Here is a 20,805-nt window from a genome sequence, read left to right as displayed (position 1 = left end):
TACTAAGAGCGTACTATTGACTGGAAGCCTTGCCTATAACATGAACAATTGATCCGCACATATTTTGTATGTCGTATATTATATCCTGTATTCTTACAATAAAGTAAGCTAGAGAAAGAAAATGTTATTAAGAAAATTACAAGGAAGAGACTACATTACAGTACTGTACTGTATTTACAAAAAAAAAAAAAAAATCTGTGCATAAGTGGACCCATGCAGTTCGAATCAGTGTTGTTCAAATGTCAACTGCACTATGATTTGGGGATTGCCAAGACCACATTCAGTGATTTGCTAGGACTCATAATTAACCTATAGTTGTCTTCACAGCTAAGGTTTATTATAACAGGACAAATGATAGGATTAGCAAGGGAAAAAGACACAAAATCTGGAAAACTCCATGCACAGACTTCCAGTGCTCTCTCCCTCCTGTGTTCCTAGCAGCAAAAAAATGCAGTGATGTGTGTATAGCATTTCTGCCCAGAGAAGCCCATTTGAGATTTGGTGCCCAAGGTTTTTACCAGCTGGTTATGTAAGCACCCTCTGTCCATCATGTGTCAACATTCCAGACTCCCAGAAGGAAAGCAGATGTTCACCATAGACCATATGGTTTGTACAAAAAGCCTAGGCATAGTGAGCCACTGTTATCATTTAGGGAATGGTTGGAGTGCCAAGTTCCTAGACATCAGCTAAAGGTCAACCTTGCAAGCTGGCCCTTCTAAAGATAATAGCCTCAGGCTTTCTATGTTAATTCTTTTCTGCACACTGTCAAAAAAGATGTCGTTTGCAAAATAGTATAAATATTATGAACCCATTTTATTTAAAACATGTCAAATTATATATATATATTTTTTAAAGAATTTATTTATTTATTTGACAGAGAGAGACACAGCGAGAGGGGGAACACAAACAGGGCGAGTGGGAGAGGGAGAAGCAGGCTTCCTGCAGAGCAGGGATCCTGATGTGGGGCTTGATCCCAGGACCCTGGGATCATGGCCTGAGCCGAAGGCAGATGCTTAATGACTGAGCCACCCAGGCGCCCCTATATAAATATTTTTAGTTGCAGTTTTGTACATCTGTATTGTAAGAGTCTGAAAGGATTGATACCAAGCTTGTTAATATTGCAGGTGTTTGGTTATTGCACATTTTTCTATTTTTCAGTTTTCCGTCATTTGAAGTTTTTATATCGTGTATTTTGTTGAAAATGCATGATACAAGAATTTTCAACAAAATACATGATAAATATTTTGTTATTAGAAGTCTCACTGAAGCGGAAAAATGACCTGTTAGGTAGGTTATCATTCCCCATTTTATTGATCCTGAATTGGGGACTTGGGTGATTGGGTTTATCTGAGATCATTCAGCTAGGAGACGAGCACTGGGACCATTCAATGGCATCTTGCCTGATGGAAGTAAAGCCTAAAAGATGTAAAGGCAACACATTGAATAAAATGGATGGTTTGGGGGCACCTGGGTGGCTCAGTTGGTTAAGCGACTGCCTTCGGCTCAGGTCATGATCCTGGAGTCCCGGGATCGAGTCCCACATCGGGCTTCTTGCTTGGCAGGGAGTCTGCTTCTCCCTCAGACCCTCTTCCCTCTCATGCTCTCTATCTCTCATTCTCTCTCAAATAAATAAATAAAATCTTTAAAAAAAAAAATAAAATGGATGGTTTGGGGATGTTTCTTTTTAAGGGATGTTTCTGAAGAACATAAGAAACTTTCCTTGGAGGAGGAGACCATGTGGTTAAGAATCCGTTCCTTAACATTGAGGCTGATCAGTGGACTTCCAAGTCTAAACCACCCCGTGGAGCCAAGGAACTCGGAAAAGACCACTGAGAATGGTGTGTCCTCCCGGATTGATATTCTTCGTTTACTCCTTCAACAGCTGGAGTTGGCCATGGAGACAGGAAAGCGATTTATTGAGAAGGAAGTTCAGGTATCATCAATATGTGTTTACCATCAAAGCTGCAATAACCTATGACTGTCTTTTTTAAAAATAGAAATTTGGGGGTGGATGAATAGTAAAAGAACAGTATTTTGTCCCAGTTTATGGCACCTCTAGGAAAAACCTGATTTTATAGACTTGGGAATTACAGAGGCTTCCTCACTATCCAAACTGGATAGCGAGGAAAAGCAAAACAGCTTTATTTGTAATGGTAAATACCATTAAAAATGGTATTTTTAATAGCTCTTAGCAAACTAATACAGAGTTTCTGTTTTCACCATAATGATTCAGTTGTTAGTTATTTAGATCAGTGGTTTGCAACTTAATCACTGAGATAGACTTTATCCAATAGTTATAGTCCCATGTTTTCTTGTTTTATATAAATTTAGATGGATTTAAAGGACATTACTTTTTCCCCTTTTTTTCCAGTATCCTTTCCTTGGTCCTGTACCTACCAGGATGGCTGGATTCTTTAGTTCTGGCTGTTCTCAGTGTCAGACCAGTTCTTTTTATCTTGTTAGTGATATTTATGAGCTGGACACCAGTGGTTTAGGTAAGTATACATTTGCATGAGTGTATTTACTAGGTCTTTGTCTTTGAAAACTTAGTAAATATAACAGTTCACATATTTGGACAGATTGGGAGGAGGCGGAAGGTGTTCTGTCTGGTTTAATATCAAAGAAGGTACATTCCTAGGTTACCAAGTAATGTTTTAGAAATTTAAATCTTCCCTACTTAAAATCACTTGTTAGGTCCAAGAGTTGAAAAAATCCTTAATTTGTTGAAGTATTGTTGGATTTCAGATTGAATTCTCTACGAAACTTTGTGTAAAAGACTATTTTCCTAACTCAGTGTGAATCACACATATTCCATTAATTCCCCCCACCAAATCATAAGGTTTGTGGATTCTGTCATTGAGAGTATTTGAAGCACATAGATTTTAAGTCTTCCTAGAGAACTTTAGGTATTACTTTTGAGAGAAAGGTAATTAATGCCCTTTTTTCCTTTTACTCTCTTTTATCTTTTTGTCTCTTAGTAATGAAATTTGATACCTGTGAGTCTTAAGAGTAAAGAAAATGTCCTTGCCCATGAGTTGCTTGCAGTTGTTGATCTTAGTTCTTTTTCTTCCTAAAAAAATGAATCGAATGTTTTTTCTTTTTTTTTTTTTCCAATTTTAGAGGATACAGTGGAGATCCAGGATCGAGTAGAGAATAGTCTTAAGTCTTTACTAGAACAATTAAAAGGTAAGCATTCTGACTGTGGACTCCCATATTTTATTGATTGTCTGACAGGAACTCATTTTTTTTTAGCAGAAATTTGCAAGAGTTGCAAACAACAACTTGAAAGTAATAATGCATACTTTTGGTATTTTGAAAGACTTATTTTTAATTTTAAAAAGTGTTGATTACAAAAGTAGTAGACAACCTACTATAAAACAGTACACAAGTGGGTATGATCTTTCTCCCATTCCCAGCTCCATTCCCCCAGAGAGAAGTAAACACTTTTACTTACAAGGTAAGTAACACTTTTGGAGTCTGTACTCCCAGATGCCCCCTAAACAGTCTTACATGTGTATGTGGAAATACATAGTAGTGATTTTATTTTTTTAAACACACGAAAAGGTATAATACATACTTTTTTTTATTTTAATGTTTTTTTGTCTTGAACATTTACCATGTCAGTTATATATAATATGCCACAGTACTGTATCAGTGTACTAAGTTTATTTATGTATGCCCCATGGAGTATATAACATACTATATACTTGAGTTATTCATAACTGTATTTATAATAATGCTGAAGTGAACATCTTGGGACATAAGTGTTTGGGTACTTACTTGAGCATTTCCTTGGGATTAAATTCCTGGAAATAGAATTGTTTGGTACAAGAGGACATAAATGCATTTCAAATCTATAAGGATCTTTCTTTTCAAGAGCATAAATGGTCTTTTATTTTATTGCCCAACTGAAGAATGATAATTAAAAGACAAAGATTGTGAGAATAAAACATGGCATTTATTATGAAGGTGAATTTCTATTTTGCGCCTTAGTCTTTTAGTCCATAATGGCATACATTCTTTTAAATCATTCATTTGGAGTCTTAATTTTATTGTGGCAGTGGCCTGTTTGTGGAAAGGCTAGCTGGTGTTTAGACTCTAGAATGTATAACTTATAAGGCCACCTTTTATATTTTGAAGGCAACAGAGCAATAGTTACATGGCCTTTTAAAGAGCTTAAAGTAGGGGCTCCTGGCTGGCTCGGTAGAGCCTGCGACTCTTGATCTTGGGGTCGTGAGTTTGAGTCCCACCTTGGGGGTAGAGATTAAAAAGCTTAAAATAGATATCCTTTGTTGTTTGGTTCACTGTAGGGGGAAAAACTTTCTGGATCAAGCTTTTTGTATTTGTTTACTCTTTATTAGAGTGTACATTTGTATTCCTAAAAATATCATTGAAACAAAAGCTGAATAAAACAATAAAATACTTTCCTGTTTTCAGATGTCTTCAGTAGATGTAAAGGTGACCTCTTAGAAGTTAAAGATGGTAACTTGAAAACACGCCCTGCTCTTTTAGAGAACCTAGTCTTCTTTGTTGAGGTATGTCTTTGTTCTCTTCCTGAAAAACTCGGTTTTCCTTAATTGAGTGAAGGATTAATTTTTAAAAAATGAACAGGTAATAGGCACCTTACACCTGTAATTTAATCCTCCACCCCCACCTTTTGTTAAGTGAAAAGCAATTTAAATCATTAAATTTTTTTCAAATTTTATTTTATTATGTTATGTTAATCACCATACATTACATCATTAGGTTTTTTTTTTTTTTTTTAAGATTTTATTTATTTGACAGAGAGAGACACAGTGAGAGAGGGAACACAAGCAGGGGGAGTGGGAGAGGGAGAAGCAGGCTTCCCGCGGAGCAGGGAGCCCGATGCAGGGCTCGATCCCAGGACCCTGGGATCATGACCTTAGCTGAAGGCAGACGCTTAACGACTGAGCCACCCAGGCACCCCCATCATTAGTTTTTGATGTAGTGTTTCATGATTCATTGTTTGCGTATAAGATCCCAGTGCTCCATGCAATATGTGCCCTCTTTAATACCCATCACCAGGCTAACCCGTCCCCCCACCCCCTCATCATTTTTGAATGAGTTCCTTCCAAGCATACTAAGAAGGTTTTGTTCGTAATGAATAAAACTTGCAATTTGCTTTACCAGTCTTTAAAAATTCCTCAGATTCACTCCAAATCCGCCTGTTCTTCTTTCCTTTTTGACTCAACTGTTACATATTTTAAGTTAACCACCAGCTCTTTATTATTTATTTATTTATTTTACCATGGATTTTTTTAAATTAACATACAATATATTATTTGTTTCAGCGGTACAGGTCTGTGATTCATCAGTCTTACACAGTACACAGCGCTCACCACAACACGTACCCTCCCCAGTGTCCATCACCCAGCAACCCCAACCACCAGCTTTTTCTATTTATTTATTTATTTATTTATTTAATGAACATATAATGTATTATTTGTTTCAGGGGTACAGATCTGTGATTCATTAGTCTTACACAATTCACAGCGCTCATCATAGTATATACCCTCCCCAATGTCCATCACCCAGCCACTGCATCCCTCCCACCCTGCTCCACTCCAGCAACCCTCAGTTTGTTTCCTGAGATTAAGAGTCTCTTATGATTTGTTTCCCTCTCTGGTTTTGTTGTTTCATTTTTTCCTCTCTTCCTATGATTCTCTGCCTTGTTTCTCAAATTCCACATATCAGTGAGATCATATGATAATTGTCTTTGATTGACTTATTTCACTTAGCATAATACCCTGTAGTTCCATCCACATCATTGCAAATGGCAAGATTTCATTTTTTGATGGTTGCATAATATTCCATTGTATGTATATACATCTTCTTTATCCATTCATCTCCAGCCACCAGCTTTTTAAATTTGTTGTTGCTATTCACTAATTACTAAGATTCCGCATTTTTTTTTTTTAAGATTTTATTTATTTATTTGACAGAGAGAGACACAGCAAGAGAGGGACACAAGCAGGGGGAGAGGGAGAGGGAGAAGCAGGCTTCCCGCTGAGCAGGGAGCCCGACATGGGGCTCAATCCCAGGACCCTGGGGCCACGACCCAAGCCGAAGGCAGACGCTCAACGACTGAGCCACCCAGGCGCCCCTAAGATTCTGCATTATGAAGGAAGCAAAACTTTCTCCTCTTTTTTAACCAGAGAGAAGAGGAGGATTGCAAACACTCATAATCCATTATCTTATTTTTGTCACATGTTTATTTACTTTTCTCTTCCTCCTAGTCTGTTCTGGTGACTGGCACAGTGTAAGTGTCTAAGACTGAACAGATCAGTAATAATTGCATGGGTGTGTCCATACACTCTGTAGCAGAGAAGCAGCATAGGTATAAATACGTAACTTAAAGGAGGAAGCGTGCTGACCAAGGAGATTTCTCTGTTTTTTGCGTTTTTTTGTTGTTTTTGTTTTTTTTAGAGAGCATGGGGGGAGGGGCAGAGGGGGAGAGAATCTTTTTTTGTTTAAAGATTTTATTTATTTATTTGAGAGAGAGTGTACAGAGGGAGAGGGACAAGCTGACTGTGCTGAGTGCAGAGCCCCATGTGGCGCTCTATCCCATGACCCTGAAATCATGACCTGAGCCTCAATCAAGAGTCAGACACTTAACCAACTGAGCCAGGGGCCCCGAAGGAGAGAGAATCTTAAGTTGGCTCCACGCCCAGCATGGAGCCTGACGTTGTTCTTGATCTCACAGCCCTGAGATCGTGACCTGAGCCGAAATCAAGAGTCGGATTCTTAACTGACTGAGACAGCCAGGCACCCCTCTCTGTTTATATTTAAGTTAAGATTTGTAGGTGAGCTAATATCTTACTGGGCTGGGAGGTGGGTGGGGGGAGGCATGTTGTAATGAATCTTTGGATTCCATGCATAGGAATTTGGACCTCTCACTTGAGTGAAAGGGATTTCTACTTCTTGTAAGGGAGTGAAAGGAAACTGGACCAAGTGGAGGATGGCTTTAGGGCTGGATGAGCTAGAAGTGAGGTTAAAGATTGAAGCAGTCGTAGTATTCTGAGCAGTATTCAGATGAAGGTCTTCTGGATCTGTGTGGTAATTGTAGAAATTAATCTCTCTAATCTGTAGTAGAGAGCTAGAGAAGAATTTGAAGGGATTTGCACAGAAGAACTGTCAGCAAGGATTGTTTAATCCATAACCCTTAACTGTTCCTGATAGATGTCTCGAATATAATCCTTATTGATGAATTTGCAATTTTTCCTCTTTTAGACTATTTCTATTATCCTTTGGGTGTCCAGTTACTGTGAGAGTGTCCTGCGACCATACAAATTAAATTTACAGAAAAAGAAAAAGAAGAAAAAAGAAACCAGCATCATCATGGTAATAACAGAGAAAATACAACCTGGCTGCATGCTGCTTTTTCTTTTCACTGTTTTCCTGCATATTATAAGAGAACTTAGGATCCTGTGTACTCATTTTCTCTCCCCAGCTTGTTTTTGTTTTTAAATTACACACCTGTAGTAAAGCCGAAACGCTAGCATGGTGACGCCCAGATGTCCTTACCTCGATTCGCGTGTTGACCCCACTTTGCCCCATATGCTTTCTCTTTCTCTCTCTCATCCTGTCATCTACCCCCCTTGTTTGTTGAACTGTTTGAAAGAAAAGTATAGACTTTGTGATACTGAACAGGATGGAACAGGGCAGTCTCCTACAAAACCACAATGCTCACATTTTCACAGTCCGGACATTAGATTGATAGGATAATATTATAATGTCTATGTTCACATATCCCCCTTTATCCCAATTGTGTCCTTTATTATAGCCTTTTTCAAAATACTAGAATCCTATTAAGGATCTGACCTGGCTTTTAGTTCTCATGTCTTTTTACCCTCCATTAATCTAAAATACTTCCATAGCCTTTTTTGGTGAAGAGAGTCTAGCTAGGTTTTTGGTAGAATGTCTGGCAGTCTGGATTTGGTTAATTATTTCTTTGGGTTTAGGTTCAACAAAAATGCATCTGTTTTAGCACATTAAATCAGGAGGCACTAAGGTTGTTATGTCCCATTTTTGGTGCTTTTAGATTTAATTATTTGATAAAGGAAATGTCTATGGATTTCTTCATTGTAAAGGTGCCTTTTCCCCCTGTAATTATTAAGTCATCTGTAGGATGACGCTTCGAGACTGTGAATAATCCTATTCCCTTACCAGCCTTTCACCTACTGGTTTTAGCATCCACTGTTAAGTCTAACTTGCATGAATCATTTGGTACCCTGATGGTGCCACAATGGTGATTTTTAAAAATTCTGTCAATCCTTTATCACCTATTAGCATTTTTCTGTAAAAGAGAGCTGTCTCACCCCCATTCGTGTATATATATATATATATATTTGTGTGTATAGTTTTTAATATTACTATCTATTTGAGTATCATTCTTTTTAAAATTTCTCTTCTAATCCATTATAATCATTCTGTTGTGCATGCTCAGATTTGGCTAATGGGAGCGACTTTAAGCTGGATCCTGTCTTTGAACATATCCCCACCAGCTTTGGAGCCCTTGTTTTCTGGAACAGCAAAAATGCTCCGTCCTCCTTGTTCCCTTGAACTGAACTGAGACATTGTTTGAAGGAGCCCTGCCTGGTTCCTTTATGGGGAGTGGCATTTCAAAATCAAGATCTAGGTGTTAGGTGTACTAATTGTTAATGGGGTTTCGAGTTTATGTTAGTGGAAAGAGACAGGAAATTTGTTTACTTTACATTCTTATTCTATGTGTTTGCCTGTGTAAAGTAAAATAAATTCTTTTAGTCCAGCATCATAGCATTCTTCCTTCTTTTCTTTTCCTCATTCCAGTTTGTAGCTCCAAGTTTGAACCCCGGTTCCCTACAGCATCAATATATTTATTTCACTTGTTTTACAAGAAATACTAAATAGTTTTGGAATTACATCAGTATATCATTTGCATTACTAGTTTCAATAAGCCACTAAATAAAGTTCAAATTGTCTGCAGTTTTTCTTTGTCCTTAGAATATGTTCCAGTGAATAGAAACAGTTGAGGTACTCGGTAAAAACACTGGAATTAAAAACTGAGATTATATTATTAGTATGATATAAATAAGATTCACTTATTGCTCTTTGTCTTCAATTTTGGAGTGTCCTCCCATCTTTATTGATTTAATTTTTGAATGTGTAAAACATTAACATAATTTGTATCCTTTTCATAAGGAAAGTTTTTTAGGATTCATTCTGCACAGGACATGCTGTTTTATTAATGTTTGAGTTTATCCTGTCATTCTAAATGGGAGATTTTTCTTCACTGTAGCAACATACAGTGACTATTATCATTTGAAAATGTTGATGGTTTTAGTGGTAATATGGACTTCGTGCATAATTCAGTAACAATTCAGGAATTCTTTAGATTTGACACTGTGCTTTGCTGGATGTTTCCATTCATTCAGAAACAAAGGGTAGTTATATTTGGATGAGGGGCTAAGTGAAGGAACTTTCTCTCCTCTTTTTTCAAGATAATTTAACAGATGAATGTAAAGTTTGAAAATACAGATAAAAGTTGCTCTGTTATTCTCTTCCTCTAATGAAAGCCTATGTTCCTAGAAAATGTTGAATAGCTTATTGGTATTTGGATTTTGGGGCAGGGGTGGTGGTGGTTTGTAGTTATTGCTTTTCTAATTTCTAAAAATGAGAACAGCTTTCCTATTTTTTTGATCATCGAAGTAACCTAAAGGTGTGAATAAAGTGAAGATCACTCATATTCCCACCAACCAGTGATCACCACTGCAAACAAGCCAGAATTATGCTCTATATTTGCAACTTGCCTGTTTGTGTTTTCACTTAACAGGGTACCTTGGACATCTCTTTTGGAGATACATAGATGTATCCTGTTAACTTTTTTTTTTTTTAAGATTTTATTTATTTGAGAGAGAGAGAATGAGAGCGTGCATGAGCTTGCTTTACTAACTGGCCAGGTTTCTTGTGTTTGTCTGATTTTTAAATTGTGTCATATGTTGCTGGGATTTCTTTGATGTATTTTCTGTTCATATCTTTGCCCAGATTTCCGTTTGTGGTAGTATTTTTCCTAATGATATATTTTAAGCTATTGGGCTCTTAATAATGTTATTAATTCTGTATCCCATATGATGCAGTTTTTTTTAGTTTTTCATTTACCTTTTAACTTGAGTAATTTTTTGGTCAACATAGTAATTAAAAAATTTTTTTTAATGGTTCTTAGCTTGGTGTAATGTTTAGAAAGCGTTTTCAATTTATTATACAAGCCTTTACCTCAGTTTTCTTCTGGTGCTTTGGTGGATTTTTTAAAACTTAGATATTTACTCTATTTGGAATTTATTTTGGTACTTTTTATTTTGTTTATTTTTTTAATTAATTTTTTTAAGATTTTATTTATTTATTTGACAGAGAGAGGCACAGGAAGAGAAGGAGCAGAAGCAGGGGGAGTGGGAAAAGCAGGCTTCCTATGGAGCAGAGAGCCCGATGCGGGGCTCGATTCCAGGACCCTGGGATCATGACCTGAGCCGAAGGCATATGCTTAATGACTGAACCACCTAGGCGCCCCTATTTTGTTTATTTTTTAAAAGATTTTATTTTGGGGGCACCTGGGTGGCTCAGTTGGTTAAGCATCCAACTCTTGGTTTCGGCTCAAGTCATGATCTCATGGGTTATTGGGCTCTGTGCTCAGTGGGGAGTCTGCTTGAGATTTTCTCCATCTGCCCTTATCCCTACTTGCGTGCTTGCTCACTCTCTCTCAAGTAAATGTTAAAAAAAAATTACTTTGAAGTCATCCCTACACCCAAGGTGAGGCTTGAACTCAAGACCACAAGCCCCAAGATCAAGAGTTGCCTGCTCTACTGACTGAGCCAGCCAGGTGCCCCTATTTTATATTTTCAGATAGCTAGTTATCTCAGTACCCTCTCAGTACCATTCATCCACTGCAAACCACTGTTTTGAGATAGCACCATTTACATTCCCTTACAGTCTTTGGTTTATCTTGGGACTTGTTTCCTTTCACTTTTTATTTCACTTATATACCAGTACTGTCTGGATTTCATGTAACTTTATAATATACTCTAACATATATGAGGGCAAGTTTCCCTTAATTGCTATTTTTCAGAATTTTTGTGACTGTTGTTACCCATTTTTTTTTTTTTTAAGATTTTATTTATTTGACAGAGACACAGAAAGAGAGGGAACACAAGCAGGGGGAGTGGGAGAGGGAGAAGCAGGCTTCTGGGCTCGATCCCAGGACCCTGGGATCGTGACTTGAGCCAAAGGCAGACTCTTAAATGACTAAGCCACCCAGGCGCCCCATTACCCATTATTTTTTCTATTGGAACTTAGAAAACTCTATTTCTGTTATTAACATTAGAGGAAATCTCAGATATAGAGAAGAAATGATATTTTGGTTCCTCTCATCTTCTTTAGTGTTCCAGAAGATTCTCAGCCTGAAGTTGAGTAATGACCAACTAAGATATTTTCTGTTGGTTTTTCCATCTCCAGTTCCCCAGAGTGAATAAACCCCATTTAAAAAAAATGCTTCTCATTGTTGCTGAGTTAAGCATTATTTGGTGGCAATTAAGTTTACCTTGGTTTGAGAGACTGTCTTAATATCCAAAACTGTGTCCATCCTGGTTACTATTAATAGCATTGAGTAATACTGGAGCAGGAAATTAATACAGCTTATGAGATGTAAGCAGAGGAAATATGTTTGATACTCTTTCATCTTTTTAAAAATCTTTTTTTCCAGCCACCTGTCTTCACCAGTTTCCAAGACTATGTTACTGGGCTTCAGACTTTAATTTCCAACGTCGTGGATCATATTAAAGGGCTTGAAACACATCTAATTGCACTTAAACTTGAAGAACTTATTTTAGAAGATACTTCTCTCTCACTGGTAAGAGACTATAGGCGATCAGCAGTAAGTTATTTGTAGATACTCAAGTGTTCTTTTCTTTATCACAAGGACAAGTTAATTTCAATTCATCATCTGTCCCATATAGGACTTGTGATTGGAAGGTGCCTAGCAGCAGTGTTTTGTTGTGTCATTGTTGGTGGTGGGTTCCCCTCCCCCTTCACTTCTCCCCACCCCATTACTTCCTTTCTGTACATTTTGGGGGTTGTTCTTTTACTGTGAAGACTGATGATTAATTAATGAGGAATACAATTAGAACTATTCGTATTGTGAACAACAGAGGAAACCAGCCATTGAGATCCAGGGACAGTCTCCTTGAGTGAGAAGTTACCTGCTGCTGGGTTGGCTGGTTTCTTTGCTACCCCAGCAGTTACCACCTGAAAAAGAGATGCTGGACATCATAAATAATTATGTCAGTAATAATTAGGCTGGAGCGTAAGCCAGTCAAAAGGGGAAATGGAGCCAAGCATGGAATCAAAGCTGTCACTCATTAGATTTCTCCTGGTAATTACTTTAGACTAGTTTCTTAAAAATTTGTTAGCAAAATCCTTGTAAAGTCTTGCCTTTAAGATATGTATTCTTTAAAAAATTTAAATTAGTAAACTTTTAGTTTGAAATGATTGTCAGGTGAGTTAACATTCACCAGCCTAGTTGCTCTAGTGATGAAACTCCAGTCATGAGGGAGTGCTCCCTTGAGGAGTTCATCTGACCTGAGCCTCTGCTAGTGAGGGAGCTCATCCACTAATGAGAGCAGCCATCATTTCTAGCCCCAGACCTTTCCAGGAGGAGAATGAATGGAGTCTTATTTGGCACACAGTTTTAAAGATTGTTAAGCCCCTCATTTGTAAAGCTTCAACTCATTAGAGCTATAAACAAGGGGCTTACTGTGGGAAGGGGCTCAGAGCCTTTAATAACATTTCCAAAGACTGGTTAAAGAAAGCAGATGTATTCAGAGGTGACACTAGAAGTTTGGTTTTAGACAGTTAAGCTGTCTTTCCTATATACATTAGAACGAATATAGACTTCAGTGGTGAGTAGGACTAATTGATGGATTAATTCTTTAGTATTTTTGTTTTATTTATTTAGTCTTCCTTTTTTCAAGCTTTACAAATTGTTTTAAAAAGTAAAATAAGCACATGGTAAAAAAAATGTGGCATAAATAAAGACTGTATAGTGAAATGTCTTCCTCCCATTCTAACACATTTCCTTGTTCGTTTCCAAGAAGAAACCATTGTTGTTGGTAGTTTCTTGTACAATCTTCCTGAGTCGATAACCCAGCTACAAGCATATGATGTCTGTTTCCTTCCCCACAACCTTTCTCACTTTTAAACCCAAATGATAGCATACTATACTATAGCATATATACTATAGACAATATACAGAAGTATATAGAAATATACTGTATACTACTGGAAATAGAGAATAGCACCTCTCATTTCTCAGCCCCAGATAAGTCCCAGTCTCATCATCAGAACCATTCCCACCTCTTCCTCTTCTGTATTCCTATAACACATTTGTATCTGCCACTAGCCTTTATAACTTCTGGGCACTTGGGGAGCCAGTAAAGGCCTAGTAATTGAATTCTTTTTTTTTTTTTAAAGATTTATTTATTTGAGAGAGAGAGAATGAGAGATAGCACGAGAGGGAAGAGGGTCAGAGGGAGAAGCAGACTCCCTGCTGAGCAGGGAGCCCGATGTGGGACTCGATCCCAGAACTCCAGGATCATGACCTGAGCCGAAGGCAGTCACTTCACCAACTGAGCCACCCAGGTGACCCTAGTAATTGAATTCTTGAGAAATAGGTACATCCTAGCTAGGATTCTTGCCTTCTACCTCCCACTTGCACACCCCTCTGAAAGAAGAGATACTTGATGGTCTATTTGGAACACTTTTACATATAGAGAAATATGGTAATTAGTGGTAGATTTCCAGCTTTTTGACTTTTTAGGACAAACCCAAACTTATTCTCTACCCCAAACTCTCATCCCCTTTCCTGAATATTGTAGAACAATAAAAATCAAAATTATAGCATTGTTAAAAAAAAAAAAATCTTAGGGACGCCTGGATGGCTGTCAGTTAAGCGTCTTCCTTCAGCTCTGGTCATGATCCCAGGGTCCTGGGATCGAGCCCCGCATCGGGTTCCTTGTTCAGCAAGGAGCCTGCTTCTCCCTCTGCCTCTGCCTCCTCCTTCTGCTTATGCTTGCTCCTTCTCCCTCTGACAAATAGATAAAATCTTAAAAAATATCTTAAAGATCACAAACTGGAATGAATGTCACATTGCTTCATGTCACATGCTTCATTGGGCTTTGCTGGTGGGTACCTTTGAGATTGTTAATATAAATTTATTGAGCTTGCCGTTTTGGGTAAATGCTCATAAAATACAGTGATCAAAAGACCTGGCTGTAACTCTGGAAAACAGTATGGAGGTTCCTCAGAAAGTTGAAAATAGAGCTGCCCTATGACCCAGCAATTGCACTACTGGGTATTTACCTGAAGGATATAAACACAGTGATCGGAAGGGGCACGTGCACCCCAGTGTTTAGAGCAGCAATGTCCACAATAGCCAAACTGTGGAAAGAGCCCAGGTGTCCTGTCCATGGGGGCCCAGTGTGCCATGGCTGCAAACAGTAGCCTCCTTGGTAGTGTATGCAGCCTGTTGATTGTATGGGTTGCCCTAAGGGACCTTGGAGACAGCCCTTTCCAGTGGATATTGAGGTCTGACCGCATGCTATCTCCAATCTAGGCTGCAGACAGGTATGCAGGGTGCCTTTGGAAAGTCCCAGGGCACAGTAGCCAGGGTCCACATTGGCCAAGTCATCATGTCCATCCGAACCAAGCTGCAGAACAAGGAGCATGTGATTGAGGCCCTACACAGGGCCAAGTTCAAGTTCCCTGGCTGCCAGAAGATCCACATCTCCAAGAAGTAGGGCTTTACTGAGTTTAATGCGGATGAATTTGAAGACATGTGGCTGAAAAGTGGCTTATCCCAGATAGCTGTGGGGTCAAATACATCCCTAATCGTGGCCGCTTGGACAAATGGAGGGCTCTGCACTCAAGAGAACCTCAGCACTGCCCCCTCCCTATTCATGCCCACCAATAAAACCTACTTTCTGTCAAAAAAAAAAAAAACCATCAACAAAACTGAAATTATATAAACTTACAATTAAATAAATTCTATTTTAAAAAGGTAAAAAAAAAAAAAGAGCCCAGATGTCCGTCAGCAGATGAATGGATAAGAATGATGTGGTATAGCTATACAGTGGAACACTACTCAGCCATCAGAAAATGAAATCTTGCCATTTGCAACAATGTGGATGGAACTAGAGGTATTATGCTAAATGAAATAAGTCAATCAGAGAAAGACAGTTACATGGTCTCACTCATGTGGAATTTAAGAAACAAAGCAGGATCATAGGGGAAGGGAGGGAAAAATAAAACAAGACGAAATCAGAGAGGGAGACAACCCATAAGAGACTCTTAATCATAGGAAACAAACTGAGGGTTGCTGGAGGGGAGGGGCGTGGGAGGGTGGGCTAAGTGGGTGATGGACATTAAGGAGGGCATGTGATATAATGAGCACTGGGTGTTATATAAGGCTGATGAATCACTGGACTCGATCTGAAACTATTAATACACTATATGTTAATTTGAAAAAAAAAAGACCCGGCTGTAGAGAGATGCATACAGATTAATTTGGACATATGATAGAGGCACAAAAACTGAGTGAGTCAGAAAGAGTCTTACCAGAGAGGGGACATTTAAGGATTAATAAGTTTTCGCTAGGTAGACCAGAATGGATGAAAGGAGTCCAAAGCAGAAAGAGGCAGACAAAAACAGGGAGGTAGAAAGGTGAATTGTGTGGGGGCACCATGAGTCAGTCGGCAGAGCTGGAGCACATGGTATGTGGGAAGGACTGTCCAGTACAAAGATGACAGGCACAGTAGCCCGCTGTTGCTGGTTGTGTGGTTGTTGTTAAAGGATCTGTGCCTTCTGATGTGAGGAATAAGATTTCTCATTTTAAGTATTCATTCTGAAGGTTATCTTTAACTTTGGGCTACTTTAGATTTTTCAAGACTTGACTCTATCCTCATCTTTTTTTTTTTTTCTTTAAGATTTTATTTACTTGGGCACCTGAGTGGCTCAGTAGGATAAGTGTCTGCCTTCGCCTCAGGTCATGATCCCAGGGTCCTGGGATCGAGCCCCGCATCGGGCTCCCTGCTCCGTGGAGAGTCTGCTTCTCCCTCTGCTGCTGCTCCCCATGCTCGTGCTCACTCTCTCTCTCTGTCAAATAAATAAATAAAATCTTTAAGATTAAACTAATTTGACAGAGAAAAGAGAGAGAGAGAGAGAGCATGAGCAGAGGGAGAGAGAATCTCAAGCAGACTCCCTGCTGAGCACAGAGCCCAATGCGGGGCTTGATCTCACAATCCTGAGATCATGACTTGAGCTGAAACCAAGAGTTGGATGCTTAACTGACTGAGCCACCCAGGTTCCCCATCCTTATGTTTTGACCTTGGGAAGTCACTTAACCTTCCTGGGCCCCAATTTCTTTATCTGTAAAATGGAAATCATAATAACTCTTTTATAGGATTATAGTGAGGATTACACAAAACAGTAATGGAGGGGGTATGGGAGGATGGGGTATTTTATTGCCTATTTTTATTGAAGTCGTAATACTTATACCAAGCAGCACCAGCCACCAAATGTAGGGTCCATATAGTGCTGGCTATTTGTCTTTTGGGTGGAAAAAATTTTTTTCTTCAATTCCGTTTCCACTAGGTTTACTTCTTTTTTCTTTCTTTCTTAACTTGAAACACTATGCCTCTGGGCTGCCACCTCTAGTCTTAGTCCTTTTTCCTCTTCCCTAGGGGTATCCACTGAAACTGGTTGTTTGCCAAGACCTTTTAATGTAACCTTATAATGTACTCTAATAGCTGTTAGGTTTTTGAAAGTAAATGATAAACTCTATTTTACACTGAAACTTGGCTTTTTTTTCACCTAACTTTATGTTCAAGAGATTTGTTCAGGCTAATGCATATACATCAGTCTTACTCTTTTAAACAACTGTATGGTATTCAAAATATGAATGGATCATAGCCATTGGATATTTTAGTTGTCTATATACATTTACTTTTACTACAGTCCTGAATGAGGTGTATTTTACATACCTTCTCTACTAACGCACATGTGTATTTCCAAAGTAGATGAGGTCTCAAGGTGATATTGTTCAGCCAAAAGGTGTGCTTCCTTGGGTTCTTCAGGGCTTTGCAATACTGCCAACTTCATGTAACCCTAACCAGTTCTCAACCAGCCTCCTTTCTCTGTTTGAATACTCCATCCCTTTATCTTTTGTAGTCTCTACTTAGCACATATTTGAGGAGGTCTAGGAAAGCTTTGTTATTTTTTTTTTAGCTGTTTGGTCTCTGGAACCCATGGACTTTGTCAGTGTGGAGGGACACCTATCAATATTGTAACTAGAAAAGTTGGCAAAGGTAAAAGGTAAATTTGATGCCTTTAAGAAGTGGCTCTGATAATGTCCAAATTAATAATTTCTACTTTTGTTTTCTGATGAAATAATCAGAAATCTTAAGTTTTCTATTTTGTACAGCTAATAACAAAATAGTAGTGATTTTATATCCAGACTACTTAGTAATAATTTTCTACCTTTTTTTCTGGATGAACATTAATAATCAGAAATCTCAGTTTTTTTATTTTGTATAACTTAAAACAGAATACTGATGAAAGAATTGAAAGAATAATGATGCTAAAGCAGTAGGGCGTCAGTGAAAAATCACATGGAAAAATACTCATCTGTGATGAGCTTTAAGCCTTCTTTGCATTTTTTGAAATTGAAAATGACCCATTGTATTCTGATGGAGCTTGTAGTGAGACCAAAGGTAATGGTAATTTTTACTTCTATGAGTGGAACTATAATCTGGGGGAATGCTTTCAGAGCAAGACCACTAATTCTTATCTCCTTTGTAGGAAGAGAGAAAATTTTCAAAGACTGTGCAAGGGAAGGTACAGAGCAGTTATCTACACTCACTTCTGGAAATTGGAGAGCTGCTGAAAAAAAGACTGGAGACCACGAAGAAACTAAAAATTTAAGGAGGCGTGAACCACAGGCACCAATGACTCTATAGCAGAAAATGACATCATCTTCCCAGGCAAAAGCTACATCTGGTTGACCATCATTTTAATCCAGAACTTCCTCATCAAATGCATGAAGGACTTTGATTGTGAATTAATTTTTTAGGTATTAAATGTATACAACTGATTAAATTATTGTATATAAAGCAGAAGCAGGACCCTCATCTGGGTTTGACCACTTTTTATACATGTTCATATGCATATGGCAGCCACAAGAGAGCCCCTTTTCTTCTTTCCTCCCATCACCAGAAACATCTGGTGGGTGGGTACAGGGGGTCCTATAAAAGCAGCAATAGAAATTAAGCATAAAGCATTGACCTCAGAGCAGCTGAATGGGCCTACCATTATCATAGTGGATGTTTGGTCTGGTCCTTGAGCCTTAGGAAGCAGAAAGCAGAAGTATAGGCGGACCATGACTGGGAGAAGGCCCTCTTTCCACATTAGTTTAGTTTTGAGGCTTCCTTAGCTGCTTGGCTCCCACAGAACCCAAAGCAGGTACCCAAAGAGCCTCAGATGAAATTTGGCATAAGCACCTGTCACTGAAGAGCACCACTCAGATGACCACGGGCACTCAGTGTTTGGCTTCATGGTCCAAAAGCCAAGAAATCCCCATCGTAGCTCCTGTGAAAGTTAAATCACAGATAGGCTTGTGTTAACTTACACCATATGGAGGGGAAAGCAGTGCAGACCACTTATGAGCCTGCTGAGGACTAGCTTGCTGTCTTCTCCATCTTTGGGAAAGATGGGAATCACTGTTTTAACGAAGAGAGGTGTACATAATTTATGCAAGCAAGTCTAATACCAATGTCATTGGTTTTGTGAGATATATATATATGTATATGCTTTACATATATATTTTCAAGCATATATATATATATATGCTTGAAAATAAAGATTTAATACTTTAGTGTTTTTTAAGTGGGGGGTTTGGGGAGGAAGGAAGGAATGTATATTATGGACTTAACCTAGGTTTTAAGTTTTAGGCTGGCAAAAGAAATGTTACCCATTGGGTTTGACGTTTGGTCTACTTTCTTCAAACTTGAGGATTACACCAGGATGGTGTTTACATTGCTCACCTGGAGCTCCCCAAGACTATAGCTTCAGAGGTTGGTCTGACAGAAAAGATAAACATTGCTCTTGAAAGTGTTATACAGTTTATATAATTGCTTTGATAACTTTTTGCATTTGAATCTGTGCTTCTATTTTTGGTCTTTGTTACTCAAACACCATTAAAGTTAGTAATTGTAAGAGCAAAGATACGAGTTTTATGAGAAAATTCAAGCATCTGGTGGAGGGTTGATTGGTCTTAAAGACCTTACAGGTCCTTTCCTACTCCTCCAGTGAAATGTGATACTTTTTTCTTTTAAAAGGAAACAAAAGAGAGCTTGGAAAATCTCTGTATGCAAAACAATTGCATTTTGTCCCCTCATCATGACTTTCTTAGATTCACAATTTGATAGGGTGATTGATAGCTGCTTAAACTTCCAAGGAGATTTTTAAGAAAATTACAACATTATCTGTTCAAAATAAGACTTGCTGGAAATCCTAGTCCATCAAGTAATTTCAAGAAGTTATTTTTTGCTGTAAGTTGGTACCCACAGCCATCATACCCCATCCCAAATGGAAGAACTGCCTTCAACAAGATGAATTGAAAATTCTTGATTCCAAATCTAATTTAATGACATCATAATTTCATAAAACTATTGCCTATTTAAAATGATGGAACTTGGTGTGTGTATGAGGGTGGGGGGTATGTGTGTATGGCATGTGTTCTTGAAATGATGTTTCTTTGAATATCCAAAAATACTGTACATAGAAATAGAAATGCTCCATGAAACAAGTCTTCAGCTGACCATGGTCAATCTAGCATATGTGTGGTCAGTGAGCTGGCTTTGGTCCTCAGGGACAGTGCTTGACTCCAGTGGTCTACCTAACTAGTCTTTTGCCTAGGGGCACCTGGGACCTCTCCTGGTTTTAGTGACAAATAATGTTATGTCGAGGTTATGCTTCCTTTGTTACTTGCTGACTTTCCTACTAAATGTAGCATTTCAATTAGATCCAACCTCTTACATTTTGGGATAATTGTAAAAAGAATGAAATTATGCAGAAATGGCCAATATCTTTTATTGATCTGTTCTTTTGGAAACTGTTATGCACTATAAATTGTGTACAGTTTAAAAATATATATATATATATATATTCTTACATGAGTAAAAAGCACCCTCCAGCAATTGTATGTCATTGGTATTTGAAGAGAATTCCCAAATAACCCATTGCTGCTGCTGCTGTTTTTGGTTTGTGTGGGTTTTTTGTTGTTGTTGTTGTATTTGTTTTTGTGTGGTAAATTGATAATTTAAAAAAAAAAGAAAGAAAAAACACGACTACTGTTTACAGACTGAAAAATTACTGCTTTTTATACTACTGAGATCCTAAGTTAAGACTCTCCAAAGCAAACATTTGGTTTAAATCATTGATGTGGATAAAGCATAGAGAAATTTTTAGTGTTCTTCACATAATGGAAAATGTACAAATGCCTAGCTGTGTTGCCCATCAATTTTGTATATTTTCATAATTTTAATTGTTCAAAATTGCATTATATTTTGCAGTCACTATGTTCAACCTGGATTTGTCTTTCATTTAAATTTTTAATATAAAAAGGGGTTTCAATGTATCTATGGCCTTGTTATTGAAACTCTTCCTACTTATTTGATGTCATTTATTAATATGGGAAGTATATAT

The 20,805-nt window shown here is 38.1% G+C and overlaps 1 protein-coding gene and 1 pseudogene across 3 annotated transcripts in view; both read left to right on the top strand.

The window, feature by feature from the left end:
* NAA25 (N-alpha-acetyltransferase 25, NatB auxiliary subunit) overlaps positions 1-20,776 on the top strand; it is a 73,809-nt gene extending 53,033 nt beyond the window's left edge. For 2 of the 3 annotated variants that reach the window (XM_027576434.2, XM_027576436.1), the window contains 7 exons: positions 1,690-1,933; positions 2,372-2,495; positions 3,121-3,186; positions 4,438-4,535; positions 7,252-7,362; positions 11,753-11,899; positions 17,902-20,776. In XM_027576434.2, the coding sequence (XP_027432235.1) occupies positions 1,690-1,933; positions 2,372-2,495; positions 3,121-3,186; positions 4,438-4,535; positions 7,252-7,362; positions 11,753-11,899; positions 17,902-18,024 (913 nt within the window). In that variant the 3' untranslated portion in view covers positions 18,025-20,776. Of the gene's footprint in view, positions 1-1,689; positions 1,934-2,371; positions 2,496-3,120; positions 3,187-4,437; positions 4,536-7,251; positions 7,363-11,752; positions 11,900-15,103; positions 15,243-17,901 lie in introns of all 3 variants that reach the window. The other variant, XM_027576435.1, reaches the window with a different exon arrangement.
* On the top strand, positions 14,488-14,612 carry LOC113913409 (annotated as a pseudogene).
* Positions 20,777-20,805: the final 29 nt, after the last annotated feature.

Source organism: Zalophus californianus, chromosome 14 (assembly GCF_009762305.2).
Source record: "Zalophus californianus isolate mZalCal1 chromosome 14, mZalCal1.pri.v2, whole genome shotgun sequence".
Classification (NCBI taxonomy): Eukaryota; Metazoa; Chordata; class Mammalia; order Carnivora; family Otariidae; genus Zalophus; species Zalophus californianus.
This window is presented reverse-complemented; position numbering and strand designations above follow the sequence as displayed.